This window comes from Oncorhynchus masou, chromosome 13 (genome assembly GCF_036934945.1).
Source record: "Oncorhynchus masou masou isolate Uvic2021 chromosome 13, UVic_Omas_1.1, whole genome shotgun sequence".
In the NCBI taxonomy this organism is placed as follows: domain Eukaryota; kingdom Metazoa; phylum Chordata; class Actinopteri; order Salmoniformes; family Salmonidae; genus Oncorhynchus; species Oncorhynchus masou.
In genome coordinates, this window is record NC_088224.1 from 82,318,101 (window position 1) to 82,331,066 (window position 12,966).

The 12,966-nt window shown below is 51.7% G+C and overlaps 1 protein-coding gene across 1 annotated transcript; it reads left to right on the forward strand.

Moving 5' to 3' along the window:
• Nucleotides 1-5,384: 5,384 nt before the first annotated feature.
• LOC135553445 (serine-rich adhesin for platelets-like) lies at nucleotides 5,385-12,242 on the forward strand (the record flags this gene model as incomplete). Its single annotated transcript, XM_064985561.1, has 2 exons — nucleotides 5,385-5,429; nucleotides 9,144-12,242. Coding segments are annotated over exons 1-2 (3,144 nt in total), but the record flags the coding sequence as incomplete, so codon positions are not given.
• Between the last annotated feature and the right edge of the window lie 724 nt (nucleotides 12,243-12,966).

Genomic DNA, 12,966 nt, shown 5'->3' on the forward strand with positions numbered 1-12,966 from the left:
TCCTCAGCACCAGTCTCCCCAGTCTACAGTCCAGTATGTAGGTTAAACCACAGCACCAGTCTCCTCAGCACCAGTTTCCCTCAGCACCAGCCTCCCCAGTCTCCCCAGTCTCAGCACCAGTCTCCTCAGCAAGTCTCCCCAGTCTACAGTCCAGTATGTAGGTTAAACCACAGCACCAGTCTCCCTCAGCACCAGTCTCAGCACCAGTCTCCCAGTCTACAGTCCAGTATGTAGGTTAAACCACACCAGTCTCCTCAGCACCAGTCTCAGCACCAGCCTCAGCACCAGTCTCCCCAGTCTACAGTCCAGTATGTAGGTTAAACCACAGCACCAGTCTCCCTCAGCACCAGTCTCAGCCTCCCCAGTCTACAGTCCAGTATGTAGGTTCAGTCTCCCTCAGCACCAGTTCCCTCAGCACCAGTCTCCCTCAGCACCAGTCTCAGCACCTGTCTCCCCAGCAGTCCAGGTTCTCAGCACCAGTCTCCCTCAGCACCAGTCTTCCTCAGCACCAGTCTCCCCAGTCTAGCAGTCCAGTATGCAGGTTAAACCACAGCACCAGTCTCCCTCAGCACCAGTCTCCCTCAGCACCAGTCTCTCCCTCCCCAGCACCAGTGTAGGTTAAATCTCAGCACCAGTCAGCACCAGTCTCCCCAGTCTACAGTCCAGTATGCAGGTTAAACCACAGCACCAGTCTCCCAGCACCAGCACCAGTCTCCCTCAGCACCAGTCTCCCCAGTCTACAGTCCAGTATGTAGGTTAAACCTCAGCACCAGTCTCCCTCAGCACCAGTCTCCCTCAGCACCAGTCTCCCCAGTCTACAGTCCGGTATGTAGGTTAAACCTCAGCACCAGTCTCCCTCAGCACCAGTCCTCAGCCCCAGTCTACAGTCCAGTATAAACCACAGCACCAGGTTAAACCAGCAGCACCAGTCTCCCCTCAGCACCAGTCTCTCCCCTAGGTTAAACCACAGCACCAGTCTCCTCAGCACCAGTCTCCCCAGTCTACAGTCCAGTATGTAGGTTAAACCACAGCACCAGTCTCCCTCAGCACCAGTCTCCCAGCACCAGTCTCCCCAGTCTACAGTCCAGTATGTAGGTTAAACCACAGCACCAGTCTCCCTCAGCACCAGTCTCCCTCAGCACCAGTCTCAGCACCAGTCTACAGTCCAGTATGTAGGTTAGCACCACCACAGCACCTGTCTCCCCAGTCTACAGTCCAGTATGTAGGTTAAACCTCAGCACCAGTCTCCCTCAGCACCAGTCTCCCTCAGCACCAGTCTCCCAGTCTACAGTCCGGTATGTAGGTTCCCTCAGCACCAGTCTCCCCAGTCTCCCTCAGCACCAGTCCAGTCTACATCCGGTATGTAGGTTAAACCTCAGCACCAGTCTCCCTCAGCACCAGTCTCCCTCAGCACCAGTCTCCCCAGTCTACAGTCCCATGTAGGTTAAACCTCAGCACCAGTCTCCCTCCCTCAGCACCAGTCTCCCCAGTCTACAGTCCGGTATGTAGGTTAAACCACAGCACCAGTCTCCCTCAGCACCAGTCTCCCTCAGCACCAGTCTCCCCAGTCTACAGTCCGGTATGTAGGTTAAACCTCAGCACCAGTCTCCCTCAGCACCAGTCTCCCTCAGCACCAGTCTCCCCAGTCTACAGTCCGGTATGTAGGTTAAACCACAGCACCAGGTCTCCCTCAGCACCAGTCTCTCAGCACCAGTCTATCAGCACCAGCAGCACCTAGGTTAAACCACAGCACCAGTCTCCCTCAGCACCAGTCTCCCTCAGCACCAGTCTCCCCAGTCTACAGTCCGGTATGTAGGTTAAGCCTCAGCACCAGTCTCCTCAGCACCAGTCTCCCTCAGCACCAGTCTCAGTCTACAGTCCAGTATGTAGGTTCACAGCAGGTCTCCCTCAGCACCAGTCTCCCTCAGCACCAGTCTTCCTCAGCACCTGTCTCCCCAGTCTACAGTCCAGTATCCAGGTTAAACCACAGCACCAGTCTCCTCAGCACCAGTCTCCCTCAGCACCAGTCTCCCCAGTCTACAGTCCAGTATGTAGGTTAAACCACAGCACCAGTCTCCCTCAGCACCAGTCTCCCTCAGCACCAGTCTCCCAGTCTACAGTCCAGTATGTAGGTTAAACCCAGCACCAGTCTCCTCAGCACCAGTCTCCCTCAGCACCAGTCTCCTCAGTGTCTCCCAGTCTACAGTCCAGTATGTAGGTTAAACCACAGCACCAGTCTCCCTCAGAGGAGTCTCAGCACCAGTCTCCCTCAGCACCAGTCTCCCCTAAACCTCAGCACCAGTCTCCCTCAGCACCAGTCTCCCTCAGCACCAGTCTCCCTCAGCACCAGTCTCCCTCAGCACCAGTCTCCCTCAGCACCAGTCTGTCCCCAGTCTACAGTCCAGTATGCAGGTTAAACCACAGCACCAGTCTCCCTCAGCACCAGTCTCCCTCAGCACCAGTCTCCCCAGTCTACAGTCCAGTCCATGTAGGTTAAACCACAGCACCAGTCTCCCTCAGCACCAGTCTCTCTCAGCACCAGTCTCCCCAGTCTACAGTCCAGTATGTAGGTTAAACTCAGCACCAGCCCAGTCTCCCTCAGCACCAGTCTCCCCTCAGCACCAGTCTTCCTCCTGTCTCCCCAGTATACAGTCCAGTATGTAGGTTAAACCACAGCACCAGTCTCCCTCAGCACCAGTCTCCCTCAGCACCAGTCTCCCCAGTCTACAGTCCAGGTTAAACCACAACCCCAGTCTCACTCAGCACCAGTCTCCTCAGCACCAGTCTCCCTCAGCACCAGTCTCCTCAGCACCAGTCTCCCTCAGCACCAGTCTTCCTCTGTATGCAGGTTAAACCACAGCACCAGTCTCCCTCAGCACCAGTCTCCCTCAGCACCAGTCTCCCTCAGCACCAGTCTCCCTCAGCACCAGTCTCAGCACCAGTCTCCCTCAGCACCAGTCTCCCTCAGCACCAGTCTCCCTCAGCACCTGTCTCCCCAGTCTACAGTCCAGTATGTAGGTTAAACCACAGCACCAGTCTCCCTCAGCACCAGTCTCCCTCAGCACCAGTCTCCCCAGTCTACAGTCCAGTATGTAGGTTAAACCACAACACCAGTCTCCTTCAGCACCAGCCTCAGCACCAGTCTCCCTCAGCACCAGTCTCCCTCAGCACCAGTCTACCTCAGCACCAGTCTTCCTCAGCACCTGTCTCCACTGCAGCAACCCAGCACCAGCACCAGTCTCCCTCAGCACCAGTCTCCCCCTCAGCAGTATGTAGTAAACCTCAGCACCAGTCTCCCTCAGCACCACCTCAGCACCAGTCTCCCCAGTCTACAGTCCAATATATAGGTTAAACCACAGCACCAGTCATCAGTCTCCCTCAGCACCAGTACAGTCCAGTACTCAGGGTTAAACCAGCCCTCAGCACCAGTCTCCCCAGGTTAAACCACAGCACCAGTCCCTCAGGATCCAGTCTCCTCAACACCAGTCTCCCTCAGCACCAGTCTCAGTCCTCAGCCTCAGCACCAGTCTCCCTAAACACCAGTCTTCCTCAGCACCATCCAGCTCCCCAGTCTACAGTCCAGTATGTAGGTTAAACCACAGCACCAGTCTCCCTCAGCACCAGTCAGGTCTCCCCAGTCTACAGTCCAGTATGTAGGTTAAACCTCAGCACCAGTCTCCCTCAGCACCAGTCTTCCTCAGCACCAGTCTCCCCAGTCTACAGTCCAGTATGTAGGTTAAACCTCAGCACCAGTCTCCCTCAGCACCAGTCTCCCTCAGCACCAGTCTCCCTCAGCACCAGTCTCCCCAGTCTACAGTCCAGTATGTAGGTTAAACCACAGCACCAGTCTCCCTCAGCACCAGTCTCCCTCAGCACCTGTCTCCCCAGTCTACAGTCCAGTATGCAGGTTAAACCACAGCACCAGTCTCCCTCAGCACCAGTCTCCCTCAGCACCAGTCTCCCTCAGCACCAGTCTCCTCAGTCTACAGACCAGTATGCAGGTTAAACCACAGCACCAGTCTCCCTCAGCACCAGTCTCCCTCAGCACCTGTCTCCCCAGTCTACAGTCCAGTATGTAGGTTAAACCACAGCACCAGTCTCCCTCAGCACCAGTCTTCCCAGTCAACAGTTAAAGTATGTACAGCAGGTTAAATCTCAGCACCAGTCTCCCTCAGCACCAGTGTCCCTCAGCACCAGTCTCCCTCAGCACCAGTCTCCCTCAGCACCAGTCTCCTCAGTCTACAGACCAGTATGCAGGTTAAACCACAGCACCAGTCTCCCTCAGCACCAGTCTCCCTCAGCACCTGTCTCCCCAGTCTACAGTCCAGTATGTAGGTTAAACCACAGCACCAGTCTCCCTCAGCACCAGTCTTCCCAGTCAACAGTTAAAGTCAGCACCAGTCTCCCTCAGCACCAGTGTCCCTCAGCACCAGCAGTCTACTCCAGGAGTGTTAAACCACAGCACCACTCTCCCCAGGTTAGGTTAACAGCAGTCTCCCTCAGCCCAGGAGGATCCAGGTCAGTCTATCAGCACTAGTGGGACTGGGAGCCCAGGAGGATCCAGGTCAGTCTATCAGCACTAGTGGGACTGGGAGCCCAGGAGGATCCAGGTCAGTCTATCAGCACTAGTGAGACTGGGAGCCCAGGAGGATCCAGGTCAGTCTATCAGCACTAGTGAGACTGGGAGCCCAGGAGGATCCAGGTCAGATCTATCAGCACTAGTGAGACTGGGAGCCCAGGAGGATCCAGGTCAGTCTATCAGCACTAGTGAGACTGGGAGCCCAGGAGGATCCAGGTCAGTCTATCAGCACTAGTGAGACTGGGAGCCCAGGAGGATCCAGGTCAGTCTATCAGCACTAGTGAGACTGGGAGCCCAGGAGGATCCAGGTCAGTCTTTCAGCACTAGTGAGACTGGGAGCCCAGGAGGATCCAGGTCAGTCTATCAGCACTAGTGAGACTGGGAGCCCAGGAGGATCCAGGTCAGTCTTTCAGCACTAGTGAGACTGGGAGCCCAGGAGGATCCAGGTCAGTCTATCAGCACTAGTGGGACTGGGAGCCCAGGAGGATCCAGGTCAGTCTATCAGCTCTAGTGGGACTGGGAGCCCAGGAGGATCCAGGTCAGTCTATCAACACTAGTGAGACTGGGAGCCCAGGAGGATCCAGGTCAGTCTATCAGCACTAGTGGGACTGGAAGCCCAGGAGGATTCATTTCAAGATGAATCGTCTCTGCCACTCTAGTGACAGGCATGAAAGGCTAGAGAGATACAGCTAAGGCTATCTTTTTCAGCTAAGGCTAGCTTTTTCAGCTAAGGCTAGCTTTTTTCAAACAGAAATTTGCTTCCTGTAGCACTAATTCCAAAAGGTTTTGGGACACTGTAAAGTCCATGGAGAATAAGAGCACCTCCTCCCAGCTGCCCACTTTACTGTGGGTAAGGAACACTGTCAAAACCGATAAATCTACGATAATCGATCATTTCAACAAGCATTTTTCCACGGTTGGCCATGCTTTCCACCTGGCTACCTTTACCCCCGCCAACATCTCAGCACCCCCTGCAGCAACTTGCCCAAACCCCCACGCCCCGCTTCTCCTTCACCCAAATCCAGACAGCTGATGTTCTGAAAGAACTGCAAAATCTGGATCCTTACAAATCAGTTGGACTAGACAAATTGTGGCAACCCCTATTACTAGCCTGTTCAACCTCTCTTTTGTGTCGTCTGAGATCCCCAACACTGGAAAGCTGCTGCAGTCGTCCCTCTCTTCAAAGAGGGAGACACTTTAGACCCAAACTGTTATAGACCTATATCCATCCTGCTCTGCCTTTCTAAAATCTTCAAAAGCCAAATTAATAAACAGATGACTGACCATTTCGAATCCCACCGTATCTTCTCCACTATGCAATCTGGTTTCCGAGCTGGTCAACCGCCATCGATAAAAGACAGTACTGTGCAGCTGTATTCATCGACCTGGCCAAGGCTTTCGACTCTGTCAATCAACGCATTCTTATAGGCAGACTCAACAGTCTCGGCTCATCAAGTGACTGCCTCGCCTGGTTCACCAAATACTTATCTGATAGAGTTCAGTGTGTCAAATTGGAGGGCCTGTTGTCAGGACCTCTGGCAGTCTCTATAGGGGTGCCACAAGGTTCATTTCTAGGGCCAATACATATCAATGATGTCACTCTTGCTGCTGGTGATTCTCTGATCCACCTCTACATAGACGACACCATTCTGTATACATCTGTCCCTTATTTGGACACTGTGCTAACAAACCTCCAAACGAGCTTCAACGCCATACAACACACCTTCCGTGGCCTCCAACTGCTTTTAAATACTAGTAAAACTAAGTGCATGCTCCTCAACCGATCGCTTCCCGCACCCTACCGCCCCACTAGCATCACTACTCTGGACGGTTCTGACCTAGAATATGTGGACAACTACAAATACCTAGGTGTCTGGTTAAACTGTAAACTCTCATGCAGACTCACATTAAGCATCTCCAATCCAAAATTAAATCTAGAATTGGCTTCCTATTTTGCAGCAAAGCATCCTTCACTCATGCTGCCAAACATACCCTTGTAAAACTGACCATCCTACCGATACTTGACTTCGGCAAAGTCATTTACAAAATAGCCCCCAACACTCTACTCAGTAAACTGCATGTAGTCTATCACAGTGCCGTCTGTTTTGTCACCAAAGCCCCATATACTACCCACCACTGCGACCTGTAAGCTCTCGTTGGCTGGCCCTCACTACATATCCATCGCCAAACCCACTGGCTCCAGCAGGAATATTTCACTGGTCATCCCCAAAGCCAACACTTCCTTTGCCGCCTTTCCTTCCAGTTCTCTGCTGCCAATGACTGGAATTAATTGCGGATACAGGGCTAGAGGGCAGAGAGATACAGCGCTAGAGGGCAGAGAGATACAGTGCTAGAGGGCAGAGAGATAGAGGGCAGAGGGGATACAGGGTTAGAGGGCAGAGGGATACAGGGCTAGAGGGCAGAGGGATACAGCGCTAGAGGGCAGAGAGATACAGGGCTAGAGGGCAGAGGGGATACAGGGCTAGATGGCAGAGGGGATACAGGGCTAGAGGGCAGAGGGATACAGGGCTAGAGGGCAGAGAGATACAGGGCTAGAGGGCAGAGGGATGCAGGGCTAGAGGGGATAAAGGGTTAGAGGGCAGAGGGGATAATGGCTAGAGGGCAGAGGGATACAGGGTTAGAAGGCAGAGGGATACAGGGATACAGGGTTAGAGGGCAGAGGGATACAGGGTTAGAGGGCAGAGGGGATACAGGGATAGAGGGCAGAGGGATACGGGGATAGAGGGCAGAAGGGATACAGGGCTAGAGGGCAGAGGGATACAGCGCTAGAGGGCAGAGAGATACAGGGCTAGAGGGCAGAGGGGATACAGGGCAGAGGGGATACAGGGCTAGAGGGCAGAGGGATACAGGGCTAGAGGGCAGAGAGATACAGGGCTAGAGGGCAGAGGGATGCAGGGCTAGAGGGGATAAAGGGTTAGAGGGCAGAGGGGATAATGGCTAGAGGGCAGAGGGATACAGGGTTAGAAGGCAGAGGGATACAGGGATACAGGGTTAGAGGGCAGAGGGATACAGGGTTAGAGGGCAGAGGGGATACAGGGATAGAGGGCAGAGGGATACAGGGTTAGAGGGCAGAGGGATACAGGGTTAGAGGGCAGAGGGCAGAGAGATACAGGGCTAGAGCGCAGAGGGATACAGGGATGGAGGGCAGAGAGATACAGGGCTAGAGGGCAGAGGGGATACAGGGCTAGAGGGCAGAGGGGATATCGGGTTAGAGGGCAGAGGGATACAGGGTTAGAGGGCAGAGGGATACAGGGCTAGAGGGCAGAGGGGATACAGGGCTAGAGGGCAGAGGGGATACAGGGCTAGAGGGCAGAGGGGATACAGAAGGCAGAGGGGATACAGGGCGAGAGGGCAGAGGGGATACAGGGCTAGAGGGCAGAGGGGATACAGGGAAAAAGCCTTATTATTATTCGACCATGCTGGTCATTTATGAACATTTGAACATCTTGGCCATGTTCTGTTATAATCTCCACCCGGCACAGCCAGAAGAGGACTGGCCACCCCACATATGCTCTCTCTAATTCTCTTTCTTTCTCTCTCTCGGAGGACCTGAGCCCTAAGACCATGCCCCAGGACTACCTGACATGATGACTCCTTGCTGTCCCCAGTCCACCTGGCCGTGCTGCTGCTCCAGTTTCAACTGTTCTGCCTTATTATTATTCGACCATGCTGGTCATTTATGAACATTTGAACATCTTGGCCATGTTCTGTTATAATCTCCACCCGGCACAGCCAGAAGAGGACTGGCCACCCCACATATGCTCTCTCTAATTCTCTTTCTTTCTCTCTCTCGGAGGACCTGAGCCCTAAGACCATGCCCCAGGACTACCTGACATGATGACTCCTTGCTGTCCCCAGTCCACCTGGCCGTGCTGCTGCTCCAGTTTCAACTGTTCTGCCTTATTATTATTCGACCATGCTGGTCATTTATGAACATTTGAACATCTTGGCCATGTTCTGTTATAATCTCCACCCGGCACAGCCAGAAGAGGACTGGCCACCCCACATAGCCTGGTTCCTCTCTCGGTTTCTTCCTAGGTTTTGGCCTTTCTAGGGAGTTTGTCCTAACCACCGTGCTTCTACACCTGCATTGCTTGCTGTTTGGGGTTTTAGGCTGGGTTTCTGTACAGCACTTTGAGATATCAGCTGATGTACGAAGGGCTATATAAAAAATTAATTTGATTTGATTTGATATTGCAGGCAAAAACCTGAGGAAAATCAAACCAGGAAGTGGCCTATATTTTGAAATCTCCATGTTCCATAGCCTGCCTTCGCTCCATTTAAAGGGATATCAACCAGATTCCTTTTCCTATCGCTTCCTCAAGGTATCAACAGTCTTTAGACATAGTTTCAGGCTTTTATTTTGAAAAATGAGCGAGAAAGAACAGTGCGTACCGAACAGTGCACCGTGAACCCTGTACCGAACGGTTCAATACAAATACACACACCTTGTCACCCCTAGTGTTTACTTATGCATGTGTATGTTTGTGTGTGTTTATGTATGATTTCACAAGTAAGTGTGCAGTCGTTTCCCTTGTGCCAGGCAGCCAGTAGTAGTAGAGGTAGCAGCAGCAGAAGCAACAGTAGTATTAGCATCAGCAGTAGCAGCAATAGTAGCAGCAGCAGCATTAGGAGCAGCATTAGTAGTAGAAGTATCGGCAGTAGTAGCAGCAGCAGCAGCAGTAGCAGCAATAGTAGCAGTAGCAGCAGCAGTAGAATCAGCAGTAGCAGCAATAGTAGCAGTAGCAGCAGCAGTAGAATCAGCAGTAGCGGCAGGAGAGGCAGTAGTAGCAGTAGTAGCAGCAGTAGTAGCAGTAGCAGGAGCAGCAGTAGCAGTAGGAGCAGCAGTAGAATCAGCGGTAGTAGCAGCAGTAATAGTAGCAGCAGTAATAGGAGCAGCAAGAGCAGCAGCAGTAGCAGCAGTAATAGTAGCAGCAGTAATAGTAGCAGCTGTAATAGTAGCAGCAGTAGCAGCAGGAGCAGTAATAGTAGCAGCAGTAGCAGCAGGAGCAGCAGCAGTAGCGGCAGTGGTAGAGGCAGCAGTTGTAGCAGCGGTAGTAGCAGCAGTAGTAGCAGCAGCAGTAGGATCAGCAGCAGTAGATTCAGCAGTAGCAGCAGGAGCAGCAGTAGCGGCAGTAGTAGCAGCAGTAGGAGCAGTAGTAGCAGTAGTAGCAGCAGTAGGAGCAGCAGCAGTAGTTGTAACAGCAGTAGCAGCAGCAGTAGTAGCAGTTGTAGCAGCAGTAGGAGCAGCAGCAGTAGTTGTAACAGCAGTAGCAACAGCAGTAGTAGCAGTAGTAGCAGTAGTAGCAGCAGAAGGAGCCGCAGCAGTAGTTGTAACAGCAGTAGCAGCAGCAGCAGTAGTAGCAGTAGTAGCAGTAGTAGCAGCAGTAGGAGCAGCAGCAGTAGTTGTAACAGCAGTAGCAGCAGCAACAGTAGTAGCAGTAGTTGTAACAGCAGTAGCAGCAGCAGCAGTAGTAGCAGTAGGAGCAGCAGTAGTTGTAGCAGTAGCAGTAGTAGCAGGAGGAGCAGTAGTTGTAGCAGTAGCAGTAGTAGCAGGAGCAGCAGTAGTTGTAGCAGTAGTAGCAGGAGCAGCAGTAGTTGCAGCAGTAGTAGCAGGAGCAGCAGTAGTTGTAGCAGTAGCAGTAGTAGCAGGAGCAGCAGTAGTTGTAGCAGGAGCACCAGTAGTTGTAGCAGTAGCAGGAGCAGCAGTAGATGTAGCAGTAGTAGCAGCAGTAGTTGTAGCAGTAGTAGCAGGAGCTGCAGTAGTTGTAGCAGTAGTAGCAGTAGTAGCAGGATCAGCAGTAGTTGTAGCAATAGTAGCAGGAGTAGCAGTAGTTGTAGCGGTAGCAGTAGTAGCAGGAGGAGCAGCAGTAGTTGTAGCAGTAGCAGTAGCAGTAGTAGCAGGAGCAGCAGTAGTTGTAGCAGTAGTAGCAGGAGCAGCAGTAGTTGCAGCAGTAGTAGCAGGAGCAGCAGTAGTTGTAGCAGTAGCAGTAGTAGCAAGAGGAGCAGCAGTAGTTGCAGCAGTAGTAGCAGGAGCAGCTGTAGTTGTAGCAGCAGTAGATGTAGCAGTAGTAGCAGGAGGAGCAGCAGTAGTTGTAGCAGTAGTAGCAGGAGCTGCAGTAGTTGTAGCAGTAGTAGCAGTAGTAGCAGGATCAGCAGTAGTTGTAGCAATAGTAGCAGGAGTAGCAGTAGTTGTAGCAGTAGCAGTAGTAGCAGGAGGAGCAGCAGTAGTTGTAGCAGTAGCAGTAGCAGTAGTAGCAGGAGCAGCAGTAGTTGTAGCAGTAGTAGCAGGAGCAGCAGTAGTTGCAGCAGTAGTAGCAGGAGCAGCAGTAGTTGTAGCAGTAGCAGTAGTAGCAAGAGGAGCAGCAGTAGTTGCAGCAGTAGTAGCAGGAGCAGCTGTAGTTGTAGCAGTAGCAGTGGTAGCAGGAGGAGCAGTAGTTGTAGCAGTAGCAGTAGTAGCAGGAGGAGCAGTAGTTGTAGCAGTAGCAGTAGTAGCAGGAGCAGCAGTATTTGTAGCAGTAGTAGCAGGAGCAGCAGTAGTTGCAGCAGTAGTAGCAGGAGCACCAGTAGTTGTAGCAGTAGCAGTAGTAGCAGGAGCAGCAGTAGTTGTAGCAGTAGCAGTAGTTGCAGGAGCAGCAGTAGTTGTAGCAGTAGCAGTTGTAGCAGGAGCACCAGTAGTTGTAGCAGTAGCAGTAGTAGCAGGAGCAGCAGTAGTTGTAGTAGAAGCAGTAGTAGCAGGAGCAGCAGTAGATGTAGCAGTAGTAGCAGGAGGAGCAGCAGTAGTTGTAGCAGTAGTAGCAGGAGCTGCAGTAGTTGTAGCAGTAGTTGTAGCAGTAGTAGCAGGAGCAGCAGTAGTTGTAGCAGTAGTTGTAGCAGTAGCAGTAGTAGCAGGAGGAGCAGCAGTAGTTGTAGCAGTAGCAGTAGTAGCAGGAGCAGCAGTAGTTGTAGCAGTAGTAGCAGGAGCAGCAGTAGATGTAGCAGTAGCAGTAGTAGCAGGAGGAGCAGCAGTAGTTGTAGCAGTAGAAGTAGTAGCAGGAGCAGCAGTAGTTGTAGCAGTAGTAGCAGGAGCAGCAGTAGTTGTAGCAATAGTAGCAGGAGTAGCAGTAGTTGTAGCAGTAGCAGTAGTAGCAGGAGGAGCAGCAGTAGTTGTAGCAGTAGAAGTAGTAGCAGGAGCAGCAGTAGTTGTAGCAGTAGTAGCAGGAGCAGCAGTAGTTGTAGCAGTAGTAGCAGGAGCAGCAGTAGTTGTAGCAGTAGTAGCAGGAGCAGCAGTAGTTGTAGCAGTAGTAGCAGGAGCAGCAGTAGTTGCAGCAGTAGTAGCAGGAGCAGCAGTAGTTGCAGCAGTAGTAGCAGGAGCAGCAGTAGTTGTAGCAGTAGTAGCAGGAGCAGCAGTAGTTGTAGCAGTAGAAGCAGGAGCAGCAGTAGTTGCAGCAGTAGTAGCAGGAGCAGCAGTAGTTGTAGCAGTAGCAGTAGTAGCAAGAGGAGCAGCAGTAGTTGCAGCAGTAGTAGCAGGAGCAGCTGTAGTTGTAGCAGTAGCAGTAGTAGCAAGAGGAGCAGCAGTAGTTGTAGCAGTAGCAGTAGTAGCAGGAGGAGCAGTAGTTGTAGCAGTAGCAGTAGTAGCAGGAGCAGCAGTAGTTGTAGCAGTAGTAGCAGGAGCAGCAGTAGTTGCAGCAGTAGTAGCAGGAGCAGCAGTAGTTGTAGCAGTAGCAGTAGTAGCAAGAGGAGCAGCAGCGGGAGGGAGGCAGATATGAGGATAGCAGCTTGTCAAAGCTGTCTCACTGGGTGATGTTAATATAGCAAAGCTAAGCTGGTAAAGGATTTAAGCAGCTTAGAAAGTACAGGGAAGTAAAGTTGATGATTCCTGTGCATTTTGGAAAACTTAAATCCTGTAAAGTTGAAATGCACATTCTACCTCGTTCTGATCATCTGGAAACTGGGATGATTACAATTTGCACATTGGATTGGAAAAATAAAATAAATAAGAATTTCATGTTGTGCCAGTGATATGACATTGATTGAGGCATATGGTCTGTACATATTTCTTTTAAATAACAATGTGTGCCTTAAAAATATGGACACACAATTACTAAATAGTCTTAACCATTTCAGCCGCCAGTAAGAATCTAACTACATCAAGGGCTATGTTAGATTGATTGACTCTCACAACTGGGCATCTAAATGTAATGGGTTGAGCTACATCAGGAATCAATGCAGTGTCTGGGTCTAACATGGTGAATCCACTCAATTAATTGGGACACGACGGTTAAAGGTCCAATGCAGCTGTTTTTACCTAATATCAAATAATTTCTGGGTAACAATTACGTATCTTACCTTGAAGAAAAAAAGCTTGGATTTGACTCAGACTGTCT